Source organism: Caloenas nicobarica, chromosome 1 (genome assembly GCF_036013445.1).
Source record: "Caloenas nicobarica isolate bCalNic1 chromosome 1, bCalNic1.hap1, whole genome shotgun sequence".
Lineage (NCBI taxonomy): Eukaryota > Metazoa > Chordata > Aves > Columbiformes > Columbidae > Caloenas > Caloenas nicobarica.
In genome coordinates this window covers 214,723,076-214,750,394 of record NC_088245.1, presented here as the reverse complement: position 1 = coordinate 214,750,394, position 27,319 = coordinate 214,723,076, and the positions used below count along the sequence as shown (strand labels likewise).

Genomic DNA, 27,319 nt, shown 5'->3' with positions numbered 1-27,319 from the left:
ATCGGCTTTCAAGAAGCTCTTGTTTAAACAAACAGAGATGGCAGGTACAAAGTGTTTTGCTGTGGGAACAGACTACTGTGAAGCGGGAGCTCGAGACACAGAGGTCTGGTGGAGCCTAAGGTGGTGCGATGTGGGAGCAGATCAGAAACTGCTGGCTGAATAGATGGAGAGCAAGGTGGAAAATGCTTTTTCTGTTATTACGCAGCCACAGGTTTGGGGATTTTCTTTTTACGCCTGTGGTATGCACACAACTGATTTAACATGAGCTTTTCTTAGCGTGTTGCTGCAAATGTGTGCAGGAAACGATGGTTTCATTTACTTAGGAGAGTTGGTGTTGGCCGGGTAAGCTGGGAGACCACATTCATCATGCTCTCTGTTGTCTCTTGATGTAATTTTAGCTTAAGACACAGCCAGCCATATAAACCTCGCTTTTTCAAAGTCTTACGGCAATGCAATGCTGTGAGTGTCCTGCTGGGCTCGGTGCAACCTCAGGTCCTCTCCAGCTGAAAGTTCGAGTAGCTCTTTGCAGAACCATGTGCTGCACCTGGGGTGGCTCCTTCTGTCCTGTGGCACCTGGTTCATTCTCTTTTGGCTGAATAATTGTGCTTTATGAGTAATTATAGCATTATCATCAATTTATTGCTGCATTTGTTGTGTCGGAAGCCAGTTACCCGACTTGTTAGACAGTCTCACCAAGCTGTAGAGCAAAAGATGATGGCTGGTGTTAAAGGCTTCAGATCTGTCACTTCTGTGGGGAAGAGTTTGGTGGGTTTGTTTGTTTGGTTGGTTTGGTTTTTGGTGTTGTTTTGGTTTTTTACCTGCCAGCAACTTCATCTTTAAAAATAAAATCCCATTGATTTTTCCTTGCAGGGTCTTTTTAAAGGGATTCGAAACTCCAAAGATTAAAGACACTGAAGTGCAAAGTCATCCTGGGCCTGTGAGAGGAATCGATGTCTCTTTTCCTTAGCAAGGGTGTCTGTGTGAATGTAGACAGAGAAGAAATTCTGGGTGGGGGTTGTTGCAGACCAGACTTGGGCAGGACAATGGACAGTTGTTTTCTGAAGTCTGGGCCAGGCTCTCACCACCCTCAGGACCAACAATTTCTTCCTCCTGTCCGGCCTGAATCTCCCTCCTTTAGTTTAAAACCATCACCCCTTGTTCTATCACAACAGGCTCTGCTCAAAAGTCTGTCCCCATCTTTCTTCTCGGCCCCTTTTCAGTCTGGAAAGGCCGCACTAAGGTCTCCCCGGAGCTTCTCTTCTCCAGCTGAACACCCCAGCTCTCTCAGCCTGTCCTCCCAGCAGAGCTGTTCCAGCCTCGGGTCATTTCTGGGGCTCCTCTGGCCCCTCTCCAGCAGCTCCATGTGTGTCCTGTGCTGAGGACCCAGAGCTGGCCCAGCACTGCAGGGGGGTCTCCCCAGAGCGGAGCAGAGGGGCAGAATCCCCTCCCTCCACCTGCTGCTCACGCTGCTGGGGATGCAGCCCAGGACACGGGTGGATTTCTGGGCTGCAAGCGCACGTTGCCGGCTCATGGCCAATCTTTCACCCCCAGCACCCCCAAGTCCTTCTCCTGGGGGCTGCTCTCCATCCCTCCATCCCCAGCCTGGACTGACACCGGGGGTTGCCCCGACCCAGGTGCAGCAGCATCAGGCTGGGACCAACCCCAACAAAGCCATTGCCGGTTGTTCTCCTGACATTGCCAGGCGTTATCCTGGCTGCAGCCCATGGCCAAGGGGAGAAAATCCTCTCTGCCAATTCTATGTCTCCCATTAAACTGCTGAACTACTTGCTTTTACCCCAAAGGCAGAGCTGACCTGACCATGCATGTCACCAGGCCCACAATTAACAGCGGATGTTTTCCTCAGATCTCTTTTTTTTTTTTTCTTTTTTTTTTCAAGAAGTTAGGTCAGCCTCTCCGGTTTCTAAATGATTTCCTCAGAAAACATAGCTTCAAGTCCAGGGTTTGAATGTTTCTTGCAGAAACACAAAACCATTGCTCAATGTGGTTTATGAGTTTGAAGTGGCTGAAGGACCAAAAATCACAGCACTGCAATTTTTATAGATATATATATATATATCTTCAGAGAGAGAGAGCGTGTCATGAAAACTGGCTGCCACGTGTCAAAAGGCAACTGAGAGGCATAACTCAAAGCTGGGGAACACTCCTGGGGCTGATGGATCCTGAGCCTTTAGAGATCCCTGGCATGAATTCCTATGGTCCATCAGACCAGGTTAAATTAAATTGTTGGCCCTGAGGGTGGTGAGAGCCTGGCCCAGGTTGGCCAGAGAGGTGGTGGCTGAACCATCCCTGGAGACATCCCAGGCCAGGCTGGACGGGGCTCTGAGCAACCTGAGCTGGTGCAGATGTCCCTGCTCATGGCAGGGGGGGCACTGGGGGAGCTGGGGAGGTCCTTCCAACCCAAACTATTCTGTGATTCTATGAAACTGGAACAAGCTGATTTGCCCCAGACCTATTTTCTCCTCTCTGTAAGCACAGCCCATTGCATGGGATTTTATCATGTGCAAAGGCACAAAACCCTTTCCTAAAATAGCAGCAAAAGTCTCCCAAACACATGGCAACAGCGTGATAGGGACTTCCCTGTGATAACTGGGGCAAGACTGTGCGTGGCTTTCAGAGCCCTTACATGGAGGATTCGTTGCCAAACTGCGCAATCAACACTAGAAGCACAATGGAACCTTTGTAAGACTTTTTTTTCAGACCATGAAGAGAGGAGATATTGATGTTTAATCCCCAGTTCTGCAATTTATTCTATGATTCTATAAATTTATTGGCTGTTTAGAATTGGGTTTATTTCTCTGTTCTCTTATACGAGTGGAGTGGGAACAGTGATACCTTGCCAACACAATGCAAGGCTTAGTAGTGGAAAGCCTGTAAAAATATATTTAAAAATACAGAGAAATGCAGAAAAGCAGCAAGTTCCTCCAGAAATTCTTGGTTGCAGAGAAGCTCCTCATTCAACCTGTGGTAGAGCAGAGATGGTCTCATCCTGGTGCTGGTTGTGGAAGGTGTAGGCATTGGGTTGGGGCGTCATTGCCTGTGGTTGAGGGTTCCTCACCAGACATCTGCCAGGGATGATGCCCTTCCCTCTGGGGCACTGGGAGGATGTCCTGGGCGCTCTCCATGACTCATGGGTGGTGGGAAGCGGTGGCAGCACAGCTCCAGAGGAGGAAGGTTGCTTTGCACCCTGGCTCTGCAAAGGAGTTGTTTTTTCAGGGGCACATTGATACCAAGCACCCTCTGTCCCTGGTCTAGCGTGATAATTGATGTTATCCCAACACAGAACCTGAGGAGGCTCTTATAATAATAATAATAATAATAATAATAATAATAATAATAATAATAATAATAATGCTTCACGGATGTTTATTAAAAAATAACACATTAAAAAAACTCTCCCTTCCTTCCTCCTCAACCTACACATGCGCTCGTTTGGATTCTCTGAGTTGTTTTGATTCTTCTGGTGTAGAGGGGAAAGGATGTGAGCGTGGTTTGGCCCACAATGGGAAAGAAGTGCCAGACAGCTGGGCTTGGGGTTGCTTCTGCGAGCACCCAGCTCTGGGGCTGCCCCTGTCTTTCCATGAGTACGTTCTGCTGTCAAAATCCAGGTCTTGGGAAAAGGCTGGTGTCTGCAGACCCAAGTCACCTTCTGGTGTTCTCCCACTGCTGGGGTAGGTCATCAGACCCAGGCTGGCTGATCCCATCAGTCCCAAGTCCAGGTGTGGAGGGACCCCAACTTGAAGTCCTTGGGAAAAGTAACTAGATGGCACAGAAAGACCGTGCAAGAGGATCTGCCTGCCCTGTGGTGTGTGTTATACCCCAGACCCGGCTGAGAAAGGCGCAGGGTGGCATCTGGGTCTGCATGGGGTCAACCCTACACCATATATCATGGGAGGTCTCAGAGGAACCTTGTGATAGACACACTGCTGAGACTCAACCACCCACTGCCGTCATCACAGCTACAACAGGGCAATCTGGAAATCACACACTAGCAATTACCGGCTCTCTATTTCTCACTCGTTAAAATATTCGCCAGACTAAAAATGCCCTGTGGTTAGAGTGGTTGCCCACAAAGACTCCCTGTGGTGCAAGAAGGAGACTTGGCCTTGCAGAGCTTCGATTGCAAGACCTCCCACTTTGCTACCTTAGGGAAGTAAACCACCGTCTTGGAGAAACGGGAAACACAGAAAATCCGGCAGAACCTGCAAAAAAGCCGAGTTTTTCTGTGACATTTTCCCAGAGCTATTTGACTGATAATCGTTGCAGAAGTTGGAGAAAACGTAGGCAATTTTCTTCACATTCCTGTTTGTTTCTTCCTTCTCAAACATTTCCATCTTGATTTTGACTTTCTAAATGTTCCCCTGCTTGCTCTTGGCTACAGTTCTGACTTGTGTCTGAAAACCATTGTGCAGTTACCATCCAGGTATCCAGGTTTTTACAAATCTCTTGGTCTTTGCTCTTTCAACACACAGAGTGCAGAAATGTCAGACGTTGGAAAGGCTTGTGTTTGGTTTAGCAGTCATTTGTAAAAAGGCGCACGTTGAAGAACAGAGGTCGAAATGTTTAACTAAAACCTGCTACCGATAGCTTGATCTCAGGAAGCTGTTCCAGGCAGCCCCTGGGGATCTCCTTCCCTTTGTTTCATGCTGCTGTTTGCACTGTGGTCTGATGCCTTTTCAGCTCTTTCACCACCTCCGCTCCCTTGGAAGGACAAGGAGCATACTTGAGGGTTCTGGCTGGGTTGTCTTTAACCAACCCACCAGCTCCTGGTGTTACCCAGACCCCCTGTCCTCCACCTTTGGTTTCCTTGAGCCACTGCAATCCCCTTGGAATGTCCCACCACCACCAATATCCTAATTGCCTTGCACTGACCCAGGATTTAGCTCTTTGCTGTGTTCCCCAGGACCTGCAGAACTGATTTTTTTCTTGCAGAAATGGGAAAGAGAAGCCTGTAAGAGTGCATGGCAGATTTCAGCGAAGGAGCTCTCTTCACTCCAACTCTGCATCTTTATCCCCTGGAAGTCCTGACCTCCAGGCTGTGGCTCCAGGGAGACCTTATTGTGGCCTTTCCATACTTCAGAGGGGCCGATGAGAAAGATGCGGACAGACTTTTGAGCAGGGCCTGTTGCAACAGGACAAGGGGTGATGGTTTTAAACTAAAGGAGGGAGATTCAGGCCGGACATGAAGAAGGAATTGTTGCCCTGAGGGTGGTGAGGGCCTGTCCCAGGTTGGCCAGAGAGGTGGTGGCTGAACCATCCCTGGAGACATCCCAGGCCAGGCTGGACGGGGCTCTGAGCAACCTGAGCTGGTGCAGATGTCCCTGCTCATGGCAGGGGGGCACTGGGGGAGCTGGGAGCTGGGAAGGTCCCTCCAACCCAAACCCTTCTGTGATTCTACTCTACGGTTCTATGAACCGCCAGAGTGAAGACTGGGAGGGTCACAGGTGCTGGTTGCTCTGTGGGTTGCAGAAAGTGAAGGATCCTTCTTCCAGCGTAGGGTTTTGGTCTGGATGACTGGAGCTGCAACCAGCAGCTTGCTGGGAGAAAACCAAAACCCTCTTTACAATGAGCATCGTGTTGTGTCCATCTTCTTGGGCACGTCCTAAAGGCAGGACCGAGCTTGCCCTGCACCTTCACCCCAGCACAGGCTGGGGACCATGGCTGTACGTGCTGACTCTGGTCCTCATATCAGATCCTCCAGGGATGGAGGGGGCTTTTTGCGTACCGAGACCCCGAGCAGACCTCAGCATTACAGCTCATTTGGCTGCACCTCTGAATCATCACCTACTCCATGGCTTGGCTCTGGGCAAGCTACTGCCTTCCTTAAAAAACTGGGAAGCAGAGGACTCGACACCTTTCCCAGCAAGCATTTTGAGTGGAACCACCCTATTTTGAAAACTCATTGAATTTGGTAGGATGAGTGCAAGTTAGTCAGTGCCCACTGGCCTTGGCATCAGAGGACAGCTCAGCCTTTGGGACTCAACCAAAACTAGGCTTGCAGCCATGTGTTTTAATGGAACAGGTTTGAATCACGGCTCTTGGTGTCACACTCCCCTTTCAAGCCCACGTTAAGCTCATAAATACAGCCTGCACTTTGAGAGGGTGGAACAGAATGCTATAGGTTGGGAGGTTTGCTTTCTGGGAACTGAGAAGAAAACATAATTTGATTTTAGTGTGTTGCCTTTATTCTTGAAAACACTGCTGTCTCCTGCTTCTCCCTCCTTTTGCTGGGAGTATGGAGAAGCTCTGCTGGCAGGGAAGGATGTAGATGAAAGTGGAGTTTGTCTGTAGGGTTAGTCCTGCTGAGATCTCCTGGAACAGGAGAAGCACATTAGAATCATAGCATCATTTTGGTTGGAAGAGACCCTCCAGATCATCAAGTCCAACCGTTCCCCAGCCCTGGCACTGCCCCATGTCCTGAGAACCTCATGTCCGTCTGTCCAACCCCTCCAGGGATGGTGACTCCACCACTGCCCTGGGCAGCCTGTTCCAATGCCCCACAGCCCTTTGGGGAAGAAATTGTTCCCCACATCCAACCTCAACCTCCCCTGGCGCAACTTGAGGCCGTTTCCTCTGGTCCTGGCGCTTGTTCCTGGGGAGCAGAGCCCGACCCCCCCTGGCTCCAAGCTCCTTTCAGGCAGGTCAGAGATCAGAAGGTCTCCCCTCAGCTCCTGTTCTCCAGCTGAACCCCCAGCTCCCTCAGCCGCTCCCATCACACTTGTGCTCCAGCCCCTTCCCCAGCTCCGTTCCCTTCTCTCAACTCGCTCCAGCACCATGTTGGTGCGCATGTCCCTATGACCTCTGGGAACCTGGAGGTGCTGTAGGTATTTGTGCCTTGTGTCTCTCAAGCAGAGCTGAGCTTATGCTCTGCAGCAGTTGCTCCTCAGTAAATCTCTCTCTCTGTTTACAAGGGTCACGCTGGTGTCAGTGATGGTCTCTCATTCCAGGCGTGAAGACCATCTGTCTGGGCCATACAAGTCAAAGAGCCAGATGTCTCGGTCAGAGACAGAAACGTAAACGAGAGATTTTTGCAGCAGGACAAAACACAGCATCGTGTGTGCAGCCAAAGACAAATAGGGTCATATATCTCTCTCCAGCAGATCTAAAGTCCGTGAGGCTGTTCCTTCTTTTCCTGGCAAATCACCAGCTGTGCTGTGATTTGGTGGCTAACAGCAAACAGCCCCTGGAAACAGAAGAAGTGGGGTTCTTGCCCCGTGCTGACACAAAGTCCATTACAGGGACATCTCTCTTTTCTGTGCTTTAGTCTGTCCGGATTGGGGAGAATAAAATACCAGATCCCCAACCCATTTTGACCTCCTGTACTCAAGGGGATGAGGGGAAGTGGTGGGCGTCTGCTGAGCTGCTGTAAACCAACATGCCGTGAAGGTCCTGGCTTTGGATACCCAAATGTGAATACAGATGCCTGGAAAGGAATTAATCTGTCCTCAACATTTCCATCCGGACTCATGTATTCAGGAAACGGTGCCTGGACTTAGCCAGCGTGTCCTGCAGGAACACAGGAGTTTTAGGAAAGCTGACTGTGGAAAAGGTTTCCTTTGGCTGGGTGACATTTTCCTAGTTCAAACATGGTCCACCCCTCAGTGGTGACACGAGCCTGGAAGGGGGAAGGTCCTGGATATCATCCTGCTTTGCATGATGCCAACACATCACTTCTGGTGGTGGTACCCATACCCCAGTGCTCCAGCTATCAGGGAGCCAAAGGGGCCTGGCCATCCTATCTTTTATAATGAGGGTGGTGAGAGCCTGTCCCAGGTTGGCCAGAGAGGTGGTGGCTGAACCATCCCTGGAGACATCCCAGGCCAGGCTGGACGGGGCTCTGAGCAACCTGAGCTGGTGCAGATGTCCCTGCTCATGGCAGGGGGGGCACTGGGGGAGCTGGGAAGGGCCCTTCAACCCAAACCATCCTGTGATTCTATGATTCTATTGTCCCTTTTTGCACTGTAAATTGTCTCTCTGCTTATGAAGCAGTCTGGTTTGGCAGTGACCACACTTCAGACCTGGATCAGAACAAGACATAGCAGAAACCCAGGCCAAGCTGAGCAGCTTCTCCAGGAAAGACTCCTGCCCGGTGGGAGCTGGCTGCAAAACATGCAGAGCCGGAGCAATGCCCTGCTCTAGCCAGCGACTGCAAAAACATCTACCGAAAGTCGCACCCTGTGGCTTTGGGCAGCGTCCGAGGTTGAGGGCAGCAGCTCTACAGGTTCCAGGGATATTCAGCCTGTCCTGCAGAGAGACGAGTGGTCTGTCTCCTTAGGGCATAGAATGTCCCAAGTTGGAAGGAACCCAAAAGGATCATCGAGCCCAACTCCTGTCCCTGCACAGGACACCCCACAGGTCACCCCGTGTGTCTGAGGACGTTGTCCAGTCTCTTCTTGAACACTGTCAGGTTGGGGCCGGGACACCTCCCTGGGGAGCCTGTTCCAGTGTCCAGCACCTCTGGGTGAAGAACCTTTTCCTCATGTCCGACTGACCCTCCCTGGCACATCTTCCTGCCGTTCCCTGGGTTCTGTCACTGTCACAGAGAGAAGAGCTCAGCCCTGCCCCTCCTGCTCCCCTTGTGAGGAAGCTGCAGCCCCATGAGCTCTGCCCTCAGCCTCCTCTTCTCCAGGCTGAACAAACCAAATGACTTTAGCTGCTCCTCACTCTCCGGTAGCTTTATATCCTTCTTATACATGCAACAGTTTGGGTTGGTTACCTTATTTTAACTCATTTTGGGGAGTGGAAGGCTGCTTGTGTAGAGCCACATGGCAGTAGGGAAGGACATGGCTTGCTGGATCTTTGCTGAGTATTTTGCAGAGCTGTGGATGAAGAAGAGGTGGTTTCCATCCCCCCTGGGACAGTTCATTCAGCGCTTGCGAAATATTTCAATATAAGGGGCAGGAAGATGGATGCTGCTCTCAGTAACGGGGCAGCTCGAGCCATGTGTTCGCCTGGGCAGCCCAGCACCAGTACATCCCAAACTCTGGAGGGGATGAGGTCAGATGATTTTCTAGGTGATGATGATGACCTTTGACAAGGTTTCCTTCTGGAAGCAGAAAAGAAACGTCACATTTTCCCAGAGGGGACACATCATTTCCACCCAGGGCTTCCCAAGAAGGAAGCGAAAACAGAAAGTCTGAATTGTTCTCCCTGACCTTCTCCTGACTTTCTCTGAAGAAGCTGTTTGTGACTGTGTTTGGAAGGACTCATTCCTGCCCCAGAAGAGCTTCTACCAGCACTGGGGATGGCTGCCTGCCGCAGGCTGCATGGGAGCAGGAAGGTTGTGCAACCTCCCACTTCTGCTGATGGATCTCAGGGTCAAGGCCAACAAAAACTCACAGCGTCCCAAGGGAAATGGTCTCTTTCTCCAAAGCCACTTTCAGCTGAAGAAACTACACTCTCCTTACAAATACTAACCTTACTGTCATGTTTGGCAGAGGACTATTTAATAACCTTGACCTAATTTCAGATGACCTCTGATGGCAGGAGTGAGGGTGATATTTCAAAGGCTCATGGTCGAAGGCTCGTGTTCAATAATTGTGTCTTTGTGCAGTAGATGACATTTGTTATGTAATCATAGAATCATTTTGGTTGGAAAAGATCTTTAAGATGATCAAACCCAACCATTAACCCACCCCTGGCACTGCCCCATGTCTTGAGAACCTCATGTCCATCTGTCCAACCCCTCCAGGGATGGTGACTCCAGCACTGCCCTGGGCAGCCTGTTCCAATGCCCCACAGCCCTTTGGGGAAGAAATTGTTCCCCACATCCAACCTCAACCTCCCCTGGCGCAACTTGAGGCCGTTTCCTCTGGTCCTGGCGCTTGTTCCTGGGGAGCAGAGCCCGACCCCCCCTGGCTCCAAGCTCCTTTCAGGCAGGTCAGAGATCAGAAGGTCTCCCCTCAGCTCCTGTTCTCCAGCTGAACCCCCAGCTCCCTCAGCCGCTCCCATCACACTTGTGCTCCAGCCCCTCACCAGCTCCGTTCCCTTCTCTCAACTCGTTCCAGCACCATGTTGGTGCGCATGTCCATATGACCTCTGGGAACCTGGAGGTGCTGTAGGTATTTGTGCCTTGTGTCTCTCAAGCAGAGCTGAGCTTATGTTCTGCAGCAGTTGCTCCTCAGTAAATCTCTCTCAGCAGTAAATCAAATCTCAGCTCCCTCAGCCACTCCCATCACTCTTGTGCTCCAGCCCCTTCCCCAGCTCCGTTCCCTTCTCTCAACTCGCTCCAGCACATCCAAGGCTTTTTTGTAGTTTATATCTTTATCTTGCAGCTCTCAGTAATCATGCTGGATGTTCTCTTTTTGTATCGTCAGTTCTTCGTTTTCTGCCATGGACTCCTACAGCTCTCCCAGCTCTTGGTCTCCGGCTACCTGAAGAGCTCCATCTCAACCATTGAGAAACGATATGGCCTCTCCAGCCAGACGTCAGGGCTGCTCGCATCCTTCAATGAGGTGAGAACCAGTTTGATTCTCCTCGTCTACCTGGCCAACACTCTTCTCATGCTCCCGTCATTCCCTTGTGAGACCTCTTGATCTATGTGTCCTGCTGCAGGTTGGGAACACGTTGCTCATCGTCTTCATAAGCTACTTTGGGAGCCGAGTGCACAGACCTCGTTTCATCGGCTGCGGTGCCATCCTTGTCTCCTTGGCCGGGTTCCTCATGTCTCTCCCCCACTTCATAACTGGACCCTACGAGTATGATCAGTCTGTTGCCAGTAGGTACTCTAGGAACTAATTTTATGCCTTTTGGGATAGAAAAAGGAAATTACCTTCCCTTGAGGGGTTGGGAGCTGCAAGCTGTGGGTTTGTCCTCAAGGAATTTTAATTTTCTGGGAATTAAATCATCTCAGTCCTGAGAGGCAACAGCTGATGGTGGGAATAAGAGCCAGAGGACAGCTGAAACCATGAGCAAGGGCATGAAAACCATCACAACATGGGCTCTGCCTTTGCTTCCCCTTGTCTTCTGCACATCCATGCAGTAGACAGTGACTAGGTAGCAGGAAAGTCTTCTCCAACCATCAGAGCTCTCATCTTCTATGAGCTGAGGCAAGTTGTCCTCACACACGTGAACTGCTCCCTGATTTTCATAACATAGATAAGAAAAGGTCTCATGAACTCCGTAGCCCTTTACAGGAAGGAAACGAGTTATGGGAGGTAGCTTGATTCAACCCAATGGAGAAGTTTTGGAGGTGAAACACTGTTGTTTGCCATTGGGAAAAGTTGGTTTCACACCTAACTTCTGCTTGAGGGACACCTCACGTGTCTTCCCATCTCCCTGAGCTGTCTTTGAGGTTTTAGATCTCACCAGAAAAAAACAACCTCTTGTGAAAGAAACTTGAAGGTGTAAATCACTTTTGGAGGAGCAGGTCAGGGTGGATTTGGGATTTTCTCACTGAAAGAAGGTGAATGGATGAGAAAAGTAAGAAAGGAGAAAAACCACTTTCTCATTACCTTCCCCAATCCTGCCATGAAGCTCCAGCAAATCTTGTAGAAACCTCCACTAAACAGCTTCTCTCTTGCTCATCAGGGAGCACAGCTGGTTCACTCAGCTGCAGACACCAAAGGAAGACTAAATAGGTGAAAAAATTGCAAACGGGTCAGGTGCTAACAACAATTTGGAAACAATTAACCATGCATTTCAGGAGTGCTGGTGGCCCTGTGTGTAGCACTCAGAGTTGTGTATGATTTGGGGACATAACCATGGAAATCCTGCTATAAATATCCCCTCCCCCAGTGTTTTAAGGAAGATGAGAGTGCTAGAATCAGCACTTCCACTTAGGCAGCTTGGTGATCCATTTCTGGGTAAAAGGAGTTCTCGTTTCCCGAGCAGCTATTCATGAAATTTGCAGTTTTGCTCACTTACCTTTATTGCAAAAATCTGTCAAAGGTCCTGGAAGTGATCTCAGCTCTGCTTTTTCCATGGAGGTGGCTTTTCATGGCACATGCATCCATCTCTCTGTGAACATTTACACAACAATATATGCACTTTCTTTGCATTTTCTTCCATTTGACATCTACTGGGTGCACATCTACATGCTTGCTGCTATCTTAGGGAAGTTGTTTCTCCAGACCAAGCTCCTTAAACCTGTTCTCCTTGTCATCTCAGGCATGTTCAGCAACACCACCGACCTGTGCCAGCCTGGGCTCCAGGGGAACCTCAGCGATGGCAGCTGCACCCCCCACGCTGCCAGCGAGAACCACGAGGTTCTCCTGGTCATGTTCATCGCCCAGGTGCTGTTGGGCGTTGGTGGTGTCCCCATCCAACCCTTCGGGATCTCCTACATCGACGACTTCGCCAGTGAGAGAAACTCCCCCCTCTATTTGGGTAAGGCTGGGGCTGTTGTGAGGAGAGGAGAAACCAGAATTACTCATCTATAGGAAGGCCAGACAATATTAATTTGCGTTAATGAGGGCAGAGCTTGCCATAGCCTTTCTGCTCCAGCCAGTGCTAGGAAGGTTTCTGCAAAAATGGTTTGTCTGCCTCAAGATGGACAGACTGCAGACAGACCAGCAGTGCTGGAAAATGTGATTTAGGGGAGATGCCGGGATTTTTGGCATGGGGGTGATAAGCCGGAGAAGGACACAATAGCCGTGTCCTCCTCCAAAAAGGCTTCAACAAAGAGGAAGAATCTGATCTCTGTGTTCACAGGAGGCAGCTGTGGGCTCAAAATGCAGCAAGGAAGACTTTATTTAGATGTAGAGAAAATTATAGGAAGTTAAAAAAGCAGGATCGACCATCTGGAAGGTGGAAAGCATCCTTCAGGGGAGGGGATGCTGGAGAACTGCTTGGGCACAGAGCTGCGAGGGATGTCCTAGGGTGGTGGGATGGACAAGATGGTCCTTGCAGGTCCTTCTAGCCATTTTCAACCGATTATCTGTGAGGGCCTTTTGAACTGCATGGGACAGCAAGGGTGTCCCAAAACCGAGTCATTACTGTCCAGAGACTGGAAGGACCACATCAAATTTTACTCTCGTAGATGCTCCAAACCTCTGAACCATATTTGAAAGGATCACCTTTAAGACAGGAGTTTAATCTTACATGTGTTTATTTTTTTATCAGTAATTCACCTAGGAGAGTTTGCTGATAACTTTTATCTCCTTAACCTTGTAAAAGATCTTTGCATTTCCTGGATTTCTTATGCTAAGGGCACATTTTGTTCCTGGGTGTATTTCAGTATTTCTGGGAGGATGAAGAAAAGCGGCAGGGAAGATCTGAGTTTTGCAAAACCTTTCCTGCAAAGGGAGCCTGGAAGGCATGGGGGTTGTTATCCTTTGAAAAGTGTGAGATAAGAAAACTGCCAGGGAAATAGCCTGGAGGCAGATGGGGTGGATCCCGGTCCTGCCTCAAGGCATCTCCTGAGTCCCCCTGGTCCCTTCATGGATGACTGAGCCTCTCTCTGCTCTCGCCCCTCTGTAGGGATCTTGTTCTCCTTCACCGTCATTGGGCCGGGGGTGGCCTTCATGCTGGGCTCTGCCATGCTGCGTTTTTACGTCGACATTGACAAAGTCACCCAAGGTGAGTGAACATGCCCTTGGAGACCCACCAGCATCCTCCTCCCTGCATCCCATTTTCTGAGCCAGCAGTGGTCCAGCACCTCTCTGAGCATCCTGACCCCCAGGGGATGAAGGTGCATCCTCAGGCCAGACATGAGGAAGGGATTTCGACCGTGAGTGTGGTGAGACCCTGGTCCAGGTTGCCCAGAGAGGTGGTGGATGCTCCATCCTTGGAGACTGATGCTCAGTTCCTCTAAACCATCTTCTGCAGAAGGGTGTTGAATGAGAAATGTGCCTGAGCAGCCTGAACTGGAGAACATCCAGTTTCAGAGCTGTCTTCAGCCTACTGGGGAAAGCAACCAAGCTGTGGCAGCTAAATCTAATTTAACCTCACATTTTCCTAGAAAAAAACTTAGTGTTTATTCAGGAAGGGATTTAAAATCCCGATTTGCTGAATGCACCACACAAGGAAAAGATTATCAAAGGTCTTTACCCTATCACTTGTTACTTCCAGAGATGGGAGATCAGATGTGGCAGTATCCACCGTACCAAAATCTAGTAAATCGACTGCAGTTTCAATTGCACCCCCTAGCAAGAATATATCATTTGTGTTAAAAATAACGGTTAAGGAAGAGGTTTCTGGGAGGACTCATTTCCTGGGCTTCCTCGTTAATGCTATCTAACTACAGGTATCCCCTTTTTCTTTAGAAATGTTTCTTGTTTCAGACTCGCCCTGTTGTGAATTTGCATTTTGGCTTTGGCATGTCTTGTTTTATTTATGCCAAGTCCCCTCCCAACAGAAGACATTATCTTTGGCAGAATGCCCTGAGAATGACAGGAGAGGAGGCTGGGAGAACTGAAGGAAGGCACTCAGGAGAAAGGGATATAATCTTTATTAAAGTGTGTTTAAAGATAATTTTCTTTGGTTGAGCTGCAAACCAGGCACTGGCTGATGGACCAGACTGGTGGGCAGAGCTCCAGGGTCCAAGTCCTGCTGTGAACAGGATGCCAAAAGTTAACTGGAGTTAACTCCGTTTTCATATTAAGAAAAGATTTTTCCTTCTATCTTGACCGACATCATGCCCTAATCCCCTTGAGTGAGTGTTTCCAAGCTTTTTCCCAACATGGGTGTCTGTTCTCTGGAAAAGCTGTGATGGGGATGCTTTCCTTTGCCTTTCCAGCTCCAGGATATCCTTGTCCCAGTTGTTTCCATGCAAAGGGCTGAGTAGGTTTTGAGACACCCTGGTGATAATGAAGAATGAAATGTGATTTAGCACCATGGGATGAATCAAGTGCAGATGCCGCTGAGACCCCAAAACGGATGGTCGCCAGGTTGGGAGTCACCACTTTGGAGCACGCTGACATCTGGGGTGACTGGGACCACCCATCACCATCCTTTGGTGCACTGGGGTCCGTCTGTTCACCTTTGATTTGATGCCCGTCTCTCCATTTGTGTTGCAGACGAAGTCCAGCTCACGAACAAGGACCCGCGGTGGGTCGGAGCCTGGTGGCTTGGTTTCCTGGTGGCAGCCAGTCTCGTGGCCCTGTCTGCAGTGCCTTATTTCTTCTTCCCACAAGAAATGCCGAAGGAGGTAGGAGAGGTGCTGCAGATCATCTTTTTGGCATTGCACATAAATACCTGGTGCATTTATATGCATGTTTCTTGCTCGCCACCAGCACCAGCTGCTACATCTGTGGGAAACGTGACTATGGAAGTGGTTGTGCAGTTTATATGAGGAGTTTTATGAGGAACAGCAGATGGACCTGGGGGGTTCAGCCTGGAGAACAGGAGCTGAGGGGAGACCTTCTGATCTCTGACCTGCCTGAAAGGAGCTTGGAGCCAGGGGGGGTCGGGCTCTGCTCCCCAGGAACAAGCGCCAGGACCAGAGGAAACGGCCTCGAGTTGCGCCAGGGGAGGTTGAGGTTGGAGCTGGGGAACAATTTCTTCCCCAAAGGGCTGTGGGGCATTGGAACAGGCTGCCCAGGGCAGTGCTGGAGTCACCATCCCTGGAGGGGTTGGACAGACGGACATGAGGTTCTCAGTGCCAGGGCTGGGGGAATGGTTGGACTCCATGAGCTTGAGGCTCTTTTCCAACCGAAATGATTCTTTGATTCTATGATTCAACAGCTGCATCCCAAAGTCAGATGTGAGCTGTGGTTTGCTCTCACCTCTGGTGTCAGAAGGTCTTGTATGCCCAGCAGAGCCCAGTTTGCTTAATGAAACGCAGCATGGTGCAAGCAACTTCATGGATGTGACAATTTCCTTGGTGGGGCATTGAAACAGCACTTGTGTGTTGATTCCTGTGCATAGGAGCATACAGCACCAGACAAGCCCTGTGTGGGTTGAGGTCGTTCTTGCAGCCACCCTCCTGGTGCACCTGCAGGTGGGACTCCTTGCCTTCCCTAGAGAGCAATGGTCCTGCTCCTCTTGCTGCACTTCTTTAGGGAGCTGGCAGGAGATGATGCGCTGATTGTTTTTCTTCAGGAGGAGTCACGTGTGCCCGACGATGAAATCACAAAATTGGTCCCCGTTGGTAGGAGATATGAATCAGGAGCCTTTCCTTAGAAGTAGCTTGTACCCTGAGCGTGTTTGAAATGCCATCTGAAGTGCTGCATCCAGCTCTGGGTCCTCAGCACAGGACATGGACCTGCTGGAGAGGGGCCAGAGGAGCCCCAGAAATGACCCGAGGCTGGAACAGCTCTGCTGGGAGGACAGGCTGAGAGAGCTGGGCTGTTCAGCTGGAGAACAGAAGCTCCGGGGAGACCTTAGTGCGGCCTTTCTGGACTTAAAAGGAGCCGAGAAGAAAGATGGGGACAGACTTTTGAGCAGGGCCTGTTGTGATAAGGCAAAGGGTGATGGTTTGAAACTAAAGGAGGGAGGTTCACGCCGGACATGAGGAAGAAATTGTTGCCCTGAGGGTGGTGAGAGCCTGTCCCAGGTTCCCAGAGAGGTGGTGGCTGAACCATCCCTGGAGACATCCCAGGCCAGGCTGGACGGGGCTCTGAGCAACCTGAGCTGGTGCAGATGTCCCTGCTCATGGCGGGGGGGGCACTGGGGGAGCTGGGAAGGGCCCTTCAACCCAAACCCTTCTGTGATTCTATGAGGCTGGAGGGCAGTTTGTTTTGTTCCTACTGCGAAACCCCGTTTTTATGACCCATTGTCCCTGTGACTTGGGGTTAACTGCTGCTCCTGCATTCAGCCTCACCCACCATCTCACTGCGACCTCTTTGCTGGCCAAAAGGATTTTAGATGCTTTCCAACCCTGGCTCTGTAAAGTCCTCAGAGTTGTCTGGCAGGAAAAAAAGAAGCCTTTAGCAGCCTGAACCCGTAATTAGAAGCCAAACCAACGTCTGCCTGTGGTTTGCTTGCAGGATGCTTGTCCCCAGCTCTTTCTGGAGCCCACTGGTGGGACACGACTTGGCTCTGTGTTTACTACCAGGGTTTTTATTTCTCCAGATCCCTCCTGGGTGCTTCAGCGCTCACGCCACGATGTGAAACATCTTGTGAGCTTCCCAAGCATTTTGCTGGCTGCGGGTCAGGGTTTTCGGGCGACCAGCGCGTCATGAGGAATTAAACAAAGCAAATTGTTCTTTTAGAGGAGGCATCACACTATGGTTTTGCATGTTATTGTAGTTGCTGGTACGCGTTTAGTAGGTGAAATTCTGCTTGTCTCGATGTCTTGGCCATACTCCAGCCTGTTGTATTATCTTTCACATATATTTTACCTTGGAACAGTGTTGAAACTTTCGTGTCTAAACAAGTCCGTGTACTGTCTGGTGCAGAATAATTCTTCATTTCTCCTGCCTGTATTTCCACAGGAGTGAGTGATTCTTGGGGAAATTTGGGTTTCACTTGCCTGGGAAAACGTGACCTGATGTACCAGTTACAATTCTGGGGATATAAAGATCTACTCCTGGGTTATATATGCTGCCAGGTTTGCAAAGGTGCCATGGTCTTGGGAGGTAGTGGGGTGGAAATTGCTCAGCTCTTTGTGGGATGAGGCCGATACTGGATGCAACGTGCCTGATTTATCCTCCTGAAGCTCGGTTCACTTTAAAGTCATTGCAGATGATGTATATTAGCAGAACCTGCTCGGTGTGCAAGGGTGGCACACTATATCTTAGGGGAAAGGTTCTTTATTAGGGCTGATGGGAATATTAACTTTATAAACAGCTCTTGAGAGAGAATAATGTACTTCAGACTAAAACAACTGCCCTTTTTTTTGCCAGTGTTATGCTCTGATCCATCTGAGCAGTTTTGAAGAGTTTAAGGAAGGATTGGTTGGCTATTAATTTAGAAAAAAAAAACAGCAGGAGGATGTCCTCCTGCTCTACTGGTTGCTATCTGTAGGGAATGTTTGCACATGACTGAGCACCCATTTATCTCTTTGCAGCCCAGATCTTCTTGAATTTCTTCCCTTTTTACCATTTCCTCCAGAAAGCTTTTAGAAACTTCTTACATAAAAAAAAAGGAACATAGTCTAAGGGATGGTGAAATTCTGCTCTCTTTGTAGGACAAGAAGTTCCAGGGCCAGCTGAGACCATTGTCTGGGCTCATGCCCGTCCCGTGGGGTATCAGCATCACCAGCAGCAGCAAAGAGCCCTACTTAAAAAAATTTAAAAAAAAAACCTCTTCAGAAACTTTGCCAGACGCTGTTCTGGGTAAAACATGTGTCCGCTGTGGAAGCACTCAAAGCTTTGTAGGAAATCTGCTTCATCACGGGTGATTTTCTGTAGGTTTAGCAGAAATAAGATATACATATAAATCACTTTCTCTTGCTTGCCCTTGGGGTAAGTCAGTGTTTGGTTAAGGGTATAAACAAAACTGCTTTTCCATTGTGAAGGATGGCCCCTTTTTCTCCCCAGTGAGCTGGAAGCAGCAGTTTCTCTAAGGTGACCAAATTACTGCACCTACCACTGAACTTATAGCCATGGTTCCCTTCCAAAAGAGCATCAACCAGGAAAACATTGCAAAACCCTGCAGAAGGGCTGGGTAGAGACAGATATGCAGTAAGGAAATGTGTGTTTCCAGGCACAAAACTCAGTGTTGGCAAAGCGTTGACCTCAATTTTTCTCTCCTCTGCCCCAGCCGGAGCAGATGCCCTTTCCTGGTAGGTCCCTGGTGCTGCGGTGGCTCATGCGGTGGCTTTAGGGTTGCTTCCAGGTTTCCTTTTGTGGCACAGAGCAAATCTCTTTTTGGTTCGATGTTAGGAACAATTTCTTCCCCCAAGGGCTGTGGGGCATTGGAACAGGCTGCCCAGGGCAGTGCTGGAGTCACCATCCCTGGAGGGGTTGGACAGACGGACATGAGGTTCTCAGGACATGGGGCAGTGCCAGGGCTGGGGAACAGTTGGACTTGATGATCTTGAGGGGCTTTTCCAACCAAAGTGATTCTGTGATTTGATGATTCTATCCCTGAGACATTGCAGAGGGGAAGGGAAGAATGGGGTCAGCACAGGGTTTTAGAGCCCAGCAGGACATTGTGATAACCTGTGGGTCAACCTTGTCTAAATACAGCTGCAGTTTCAAAGATGGTCAGCATTTCCTTGGCTGCCTTTGCTTTCAGGGTTTCTGCCTTTCCAAAGCAGGAAAAAAATCTACCAGCAGCAGAGCAGCCACAAACTGCAAGTACTTAAAGTATCAACTGGCCTTTTCCACTGTGTTAGTAAAGCCCCAGCAAAATATTTTACCCACAGCAGATACCTCCAGGCATGGCAGCCATAAAAACACATGAGAAAAGCACAGATCTGCTCTGTCCACAGAAGAAGCCGAGATGTTTCTGGACCACCAACTGTGGGCTTTGTTTCTGGAGGATGACAAGGAATTTCAGGTGCCCCAGGCCAAGCTGTCCTTGTGTCACTTGCTGTCTGCAGACCCCTGGGACCACGCATGGTAGGCAATGAGGCTGCCTGGGATTAATGTGTCCACACCAAGCTGTGGTTATGTTCCCCCCCTGCAGAGTCCATGCAACAAGATCCCAGTAGCAAAGACTGGCTCATGGCTCAGTCCTTTTCGCTGCCAAAGGCACTGTTTCTCATCTCTGATTCTCATCCTACCTCCGCCTGCCTTTCTTTCTCCTGCCTCACTCTATACAACTCATCTGAGCCCTTGGTGGTTTCTCCAGACCAAGGACCATCCTCCTCAATGGGCATCATCCAGCAAATGCTGAGTAACTGCACAACCCTCAGTCTATTGGGAGAATTATTTACCTCTTCCCATCAGCCAAGATAGATCTAGATTATTTATACTACAACCACATTCCAGCTTCACCTTTATTTGATAGCTTCTTTCTTTGAAGTTCCTGGAATGACTTGTGCACTTAATGTTAACTTTAATGATAATGAGAGTTTGCTCTTTTGATCTTTTTTTCATAAATCAATCACTCTGGACCCAGAACATTTTTATTTCTCTGCTTTGATACTTGTCAGTAAGTTTCTAGCACTGAAGTATCCTGAGTAATCCTATTTGAGGGACAATCACTGCAAAGCTATGAAGTTATCATGATCTCAGATCTAGGTGAAGATGTCCCTGCTCATGGCAGGGGATTGGACTAGATGAGCTTGGAAGGTCCCTTCCAACACAAACTATTCTACGATTCTATGAAACTGTTTCCAGTCAAGACCAGATTTTTTATAATAATTCCAGTTTAATCCTTCCTTCATGAGACTGATCCATTTCTTGGGGTTCTTTCCCAGATTGTGGTGAACTACATAATTTGACTATTTTCCAGTTGCTGAACAGCCAAAATTTAGCTTGTGCTTTACCGTCTGTCCCTGGTGTTGTTGTCATATCCCAACCCAGGCTGTTGTATTCCATCTGCTAAAGGCTTTCCCCGTAGTTTTGCTTGGGCATAGTGTCTGCAGCTGGTAAATCACCTCCCCAGTCCCTGCAGCTCCATGGGTGATGTGAAAAAGTGTTTGAAAAGGGGAAAGGTGCTCTTGGGAGCATCTTGAAAGCAGGAGAATTTCCTGTCCTCAGAATTTCTCCTGTGCAAGATCTGTCTTGTACACTAAATTACCTCCTGGTTCAGGTTTCGTGCTGTGACATCCCAAGGTCATGTGGAACCAAACGACTCCCAAACGCCCTGACAAAGCCTGCCTTGTAATGTCAGCACATGTTGTCTGCAAACAGATGCCTCATGAGAAAGCTCAGATGCATTTTATGGGAAGCAGGTCTACACGAACCATTTGTGTCCAAGCCTTGGTGGCTCCTGTTTGCTGTCACGCAATCCCTTCTGGATACCAGTCCATCTCATCAGGTCTTTCCTCCCAAGCCTCTCCGTTAAGTGGTTTCCAAAAATTGTTTTCCTGCATGTTCCAAAGCTTTGTTTAATCCCCAGTCTATAGTTTAGCTCTTAGTTTGTTTTTCTGCCCCTAGTCCTGATTAAATATTTTTTCCTACTCCTTGTCATATTGGCATGGTTATAGAAAACCTTCCTTTTGCAGGGCGAGGGAGGATAGCTTGTCTTCTACTGTCAAAGAACTTCTCCATCCCAGGAGCTCTGCTCTTCATCCATCCCAGCCAACAGGGTGGTTTTCCCAGTGCTGCACCAGTCTGGATCTGGTCTCCAGTGGTGGTGCAGTGGGGTCTGCAGTTCCCCAGCTCTCCTGGAAACACCATCCTTGGTTCTTCTCACATGATATTGTACTTATTCCCTCCATGGTTGCACCATATGCTTGTGCAGAGAGAGACCTGGAGCTATTTGTGGCCTTTCTGTACTTAAAAGGGGTGATGAGAAAGATGGGGACAGACTTTTGAGCAGGGCCTGTTGCCATATGACAAGGGGTGATGGTTTTAAACTCAAGGAGGAAGATTCAGGCCGGACATGAGGAAGAAATTGTTGGCTCTGAGGGTGGTGAGAGCCTGTCCCAGGTTGGCCAGAGAGGTGGTGGCTGAACCATCCCTGGAGACATCCCAGGCCAGGCTGGACGGGGCTCTGAGCAACCTGAGCTGGTGCAGATGTCCCTGCTCATGGCAGGGGGGGCACTGGGAAGGTCCTTCAACCCCAAATATTCTGTGATTCTGTTTGTCATTCTCCACCCCTCGTTTCCCACAGTGTTGGGTTAACACTTGGACTCAATGATCTTGAGGGCCTCTCCCAACCAAAATGATTCTATGACTTCCAGCTGTGCAGCTGAAATTATTTTTAAACCCTAGGCACATGGCTGTGCCCTTTGTCCTAAGTTTGGTTCAGTTTCTCTTATTTCTGCCCTCTAGTTGCCTACGTTTTCCTACATGGTGTCCCAGCCCCCTATGTATGGACAATATCCACCTTCCTTCTCCTCTGCAAATTAAGTAATACATGTCTTCTCAGTATGCCAAGGAGATTACTGAATATTTTATTCGGGACCAAAGCACCAAGGAAGCCACCAGCACCTCCCAGTGACTCAGTACATCCCTCTGGGATCATAGAATCATAGCATAATTTTGGTTGGAAGAGACCCTCAAGATCATCGAGTCCAACCATTAGCTTAACACTGTCACTAAACCATGTCTCTGAGAACCTCATGTATTTAGCCACGTTGTGTGTACTCCCGTAGTTTTCATGTCCCCCAGTTCAGATAATGGTTTCCTGTTTGGTGCTGCATGTTTTGCTTTGCCCAGGTCTGTAGAGATTAGACCTACTGCATTCCATTTATTTATTTGATCATTAGGGTTGTTGAGGAGGGAGAACAGGCTGCTGCTGATCCATCAGCCCCTAACTCAACGTACCCATCTACCTGGGGGACATGTGGGTGCCAACCAGAAGATCTGATCAGGATGGCATCCTTTTCATGTTGGGTCCTTCATCTCAAAGCTTCAGATGTGGTGCTTGAACTGGGAGAAGTGCAGAAACAGGTTGGAAAGGAACCATGCTCCTTCCTTGACTTTGTTAACAGGGGAGGTGGAAGGGGCAAGGTCATCTCCTGTTGGGTGGGATGGAGAGGCTGGGAAAGGCTGGGAGAGGCTAGGAGATTAAATCCTTTGCAGAACAGAGGAGGTGGATTTCTGGGGACATTTCGTGGCGAGGCTGGAGAGATGTGAACTGTGGGAGTACTCAGGGTGTGCAGAAATGTGATGGTTCTGTGGTGGCTTAGCAAAGTGCAGCTGATAGGATTTTCTGCTGGGATGGTGGGGGGACATGCCCCCTGTCATCTGTACAATATCTTCCAATTTTAATTGTCCTGCTGGATAGTTGGAGCGGACGCTTGGGGAAAGAGAGAAATGCCAAGCTGGATGTGCAGGAGGAGGAGGAGATGCACATGTCAAGGCAGAGGGCCAAGAAGTCATAGAATCAGAGAACAATTTGGGTTGAAGGACCTTCCCAGCTCCCCCAGTGCCCCCCTGCCATGAGCAGGGACATCTGCACCAGCTCAGGTTGCTCAGAGCCCCGTCCAGCCTGGCCTGGGATGTCTCCAGGGATGGTTCAGCCACCACCTCTCTGGACAACCTGGGCCAGGCTCTCACCACCCTCAGTGTAAATATCCAGGGCAAAACCCATATGTCTGGGCAGTACCTCAAACCACAGAGAACTGGCAACTTTATAACCACAACTGAGACTGGATTTTCATCCCGAAAAGCACCTGGTGCATGGTATGAGTAGGGGGCTACAAGGACATAGAAACCTTGAATGAGATGTATTTGTGTCCTGACTAGACATGTCCATCTCAAATGTTTGGACATCACCGTTCCTGGTGGAGGTGGCATTGCTTGGCAAGGTCCAGGCAATGCCTGTCCCTCCAGTCCTGAAGCAGGTCTGTGAGGAGGAGAAGTGCCTGCAGGTAAAATGCACCCGGGACCCCCCCTGCCCTATCCTGAGGATGCCCCATGGATGCTGGTGTTGCTCTCAGCTACATCACGGGATTGCACCAGTGTGACCAAGCATGCAAGGAGCCTCCTGCCCTTCACCAGGGTTGCTGGGGACTTCCTGATCCATGGAAGGTATTTGCAGGGTGCAAACATCTGATGGCTTTATCTGGGGTTGTCCCCAGGGGTTCCAGTGGACATCCCAGGTCCAGCGTGGTGGGATGGTGCTGGGACAAAATCTCAGCCCTTCTGTGCAGGCAGAGACATTGTGCAACGGTGCTGGGGAAGTGAAAAATAACTTCTCTGGTTTCTGTCTTGGGACGGCTTGCCTGCATTTCTATAAATCCTGCCACGTTGATTCAGCAGTGACCTGGTGCACTTCCAGTGCACGCGAAAAGCTGAAATGAAAATAACTGATGGAGGAACTCTCTTAAAACGCCTGCTCCGATTTGGGTTATCAGTTAATGGAGAAAGGTTAAAGAGTGGGGACAGGGAAATCTAAATCTCTGTCTGGAAATCTTTGCTCCTGGGGCTGCGATGCCTCGTTAAAGCTCCTAAAGCAATGGCAGTCTGAAAATACAGGGTATCATTTGGGGAGCAATTAGGGACCAAGAGGCAGGGTGTGGTGGTGCCAGTTGCATGTTATGGGAATGGGTTGGTCCCTACATTTGGATTTTCCCCAGGGAGCTTTAAAGAAGACAGGCAGAAACAGTGGCTAAAAATAATCATCCCATTTTGTGGGAGCAAGGTGGTTATTTTAACACTTTAGGAAATAGGGTCCCTGGTGGGACCTGCACTTGCTGTAAGAGGCATAATGAAGTGTTTGTAGGGAGCATGACCTTGTCAGGAGGAAAAGAATTCTTTTTTTCGAGCTATGAGGTTTTACATTCTGTTTGTTTAATATGAAAATAACTCTTCTGACCTTGTTTTTCACTGAGCTGGGAGTGCTGGATTCTGCACAGCCAGAGGGAAACTCTGCATGAAGCCTCAAATTAAGCAAGGAAATACCTCCCTGTCACAGAGCAGGTCATTTATCCTTTTTTTCCAGCAGTGTATTTGAATGAAACCAGACCGCCAGCACCTCTGGCTGCCCTTCTCGCAGGTGCAATAGCAGCAGGATGAAAGCAGGAGCCGGGCAAGCTGCCTTCATTTGCCTTTTCTGCAAAGCAAATCCCCGTCTGAGCCCTGCTCCATCACACCCAGTTTATTTGTGTCCCTGGAGGTAAACAGGGTTTTTACCCAGGTCTGGGTCACTTTAAGGATGCTCTTCCTAATGCGAAGTGTGTGGGGAACTTCATCCTGCTCCCCCAAAAGCCATTCTGCCTCCTCCATCCCCACCACGAGGCTAGAATTGATGGCGATAAATAAAATCATTGCAAAAACACAAATTGCAACAAGAACCCGTTCACCACTGGACAAGCACCAGGAAACTGAGTCCTCTGAGGAATCATCCTGAAAAATCAAAGCGTGGGGGGCATTTTGCAAGATGTTTCCCCACTTTTGTTTTGTTTTGGTTTGGTTTTTTCGTTGGCATGATGCTGCGGCAGATGGCTGGGATGGCGCTGAGCAACCAGCTCGTGTTGTGTTGCTTCACCTACCAACTCTGCCTTGCCAAATCGCCCGCTCTGAGTAATGCTAAAATCGTCTGTGGCAGGAGTACGGCACCATTGGCAGGGCTGGAGCACCTCCGATGGTAGAACCAGCACTGTTTTCCTTCCTTCCCGCACTGAGCAGGCAGGATTAGTGCCAGTCCATCCACAGCTCACTTTCTCAGTGTGTGAACATGCCTACTTCATCCCCAAAGAATGCATTTCCTGATCCTTTCAGGCAGTAAAAAAAATAAAAATTATATTATGGGGCCAAACCAGCATGGGGAGAGAGTGTTTTTCTCCTTCTGAAGAGCTTTGCTCCCTGTGCAGACGGCAGCTGCTCCTCGGGTGGGTGCTACGCCAGCAGATGTGCACAAAAATGTCCCATTTGCAAGGGTCACACTCCCACAGAGGCATCCCAGACTGGGGAATTTGGGGGGATTTGGGGCTTTTTAATTTTTTTTTTTTTTTGATATGCAGACAGCGCCCAGCAGACTCTCTGAAGTACAAACAGCTGGGAGCTGAGGAAGCCACAGTCAGTAACAGCTTGAATGTAATTTTTGGAAAATTGTGCAGTTTTAGAGCAGAGAGAAGAGACCCTGTAGCCTAATTGAAAAGTGAAAGGAAGTCGGATTTTATCTTTGCATTTGAAAAATGTATTAAGCCCTGAGCTCTACCAATAAAAACCATGAAAGGAGTTTTATCACTTTCGCCTTGTAGAGGCTCTTCAAAAAGGGAATGTGGCATTCGCAACGTGGGATGTATTGACCTCTCCGATGTTTAATAATCAGTCTCAATTTCAAAGGAAACTAGATCATTTTAGCCAAAGAGCTGTCCAGTTCTTTCTGTGAATCTAATTTCTGTTGAACGCACTCGTTTGTCTGACTCATATTAAATTTGTGTCAAGAGTTGCAAGACCGTCGTCGTTGAGCTGATGTGGGATGTCAGAGATGAGGCTGCTGGCTTTGTCCTTCTGGCTAAAAATATGCCATGGTTTTCCGTGAAAACCATGCTCCCACTGAACAATTTCTGCTCTTAAACATCAAGAGTATCACATCTAATCTAATTAATTCCTTCCATCCAGTGACTCCCCTAAAAGCCTGGCAGAAAAGGGGATGGGAGGCACGTCCAAAAAATCCTCCTTTCCCTTGGCTTGCTGTTGAGTTGTTGGACATTTGCCTCGAACATGAAGGCATCTAATGAGGTTGGGATGGACCTTAGATGTTTTTCCCCTAAATACAGAAAGAAAAAACAGGGGGAGCTGCAGGATCTGTCTCTTTCCATGGAGCATGACCAAGAAAAGAGAGGGTGTCCTTTCCATGCTGCTGCTGTTCAGTGGGAAAGATGTTCAGGGGCGAATTTTCCCCTGGCCTGGGCACTGGGGAGGTCAAACCTCGAATGCTAAGGTCAGTTTTGGGCCCCTCACACCAAGAAAAGCCTTGAGGTGCTGGAGCGAGTTGAGAGAAGGGAACGGAGCTGGTGAGGGGCTGGAGCACAAGTGTGATGGGAGCGGCTGAGGGAGCTGGGGGTTCAGCTGGAGAACAGGAGCTGAGGGGAGACCTTCTGATCTCTGACCTGCCTGAAAGGAGCTTGGAGCCAGGGGGGGTCGGGCTCTGCTCCCCAGGAACAAGCGCCAGGACCAGAGGAAACGGCCTCAAGTTGCGCCAGGGGAGGTTGAGGTTGGATGTGGGGAACAATTTCTTCCCCAAAGGGCTGTGGGGCATTGGAACAGGCTGCCCAGGGCAGTGCTGGAGTCACCATCCCTGGAGGGGTTGGACAGACGGACATGAGGTTCTCAGGACATGGGGCAGTGCCAGGGCTGGGGAACGGTTGGACTCGATGATCTTGAGCGTCTTTTCCAACCAAAACGATTCTATGAATCAATGTGGCTAAAAAAAAGAGTTGCTTTAATTCAGCTGGGGTTTGCAGGAGAAGAGTGGAGAGGGGCTGGGAGAGACGAGGGGTCTGTGGCTGCTCCCTTTGCCCCCCAGTACATCCCTGGGTCAGCTCCTCTCAGCTTAGGAGGTGAAAACTATTGTGCCTCAATCCCAAACCCGCTCCTTTCTTGGATCTTTTCCTCCTACAATTGCTGGTGACAGGAGCAAACGCACGTGCACAGCTGCTTGTTACGGGACACACAGAAATGCAGCAAAAATGCTCATCCTGCGTCCAAAACCAGTGCCCAAACCTGCTTTTGGCCCAGGTTTATGTGTATTAATATCTCTCCTTGGTTCCTGTGCCTGCTTCCCCAGCACACAGGGGCAAAACAGACTCTCTGGGGAAGAAAAGCATCTCCCTAAGGATATCTGTCTTTCCTGATGCAAAGACTTACACCTCCCGAATTTCCATATTCGCGTGAGCTCAGCACATGCTGTGCTGTACCTGGGTAATGGCCCAGCTCGATATTTATGAAGTGTGATTTATTACTGT

General features: G+C 49.3%; 1 protein-coding gene across 2 annotated transcripts in view; it reads left to right on the top strand.

The window, feature by feature from the left end:
- Positions 1–27,319, top strand: part of SLCO2B1 (solute carrier organic anion transporter family member 2B1) — a 65,297-nt gene that overhangs the window by 16,710 nt on the left and 21,268 nt on the right. Inside the window, exons 3-7 of one of the 2 annotated variants that reach the window (XM_065642231.1) lie at positions 10,335–10,472; positions 10,573–10,735; positions 12,127–12,345; positions 13,438–13,536; positions 14,976–15,106. In XM_065642231.1, the coding sequence (XP_065498303.1) occupies positions 10,335–10,472; positions 10,573–10,735; positions 12,127–12,345; positions 13,438–13,536; positions 14,976–15,106 (750 nt within the window). Of the gene's footprint in view, positions 1–10,334; positions 10,473–10,572; positions 10,740–12,126; positions 12,346–13,437; positions 13,537–14,975; positions 15,107–27,319 lie in introns of those variants that run through there. The other variant, XM_065642232.1, reaches the window with a different exon arrangement.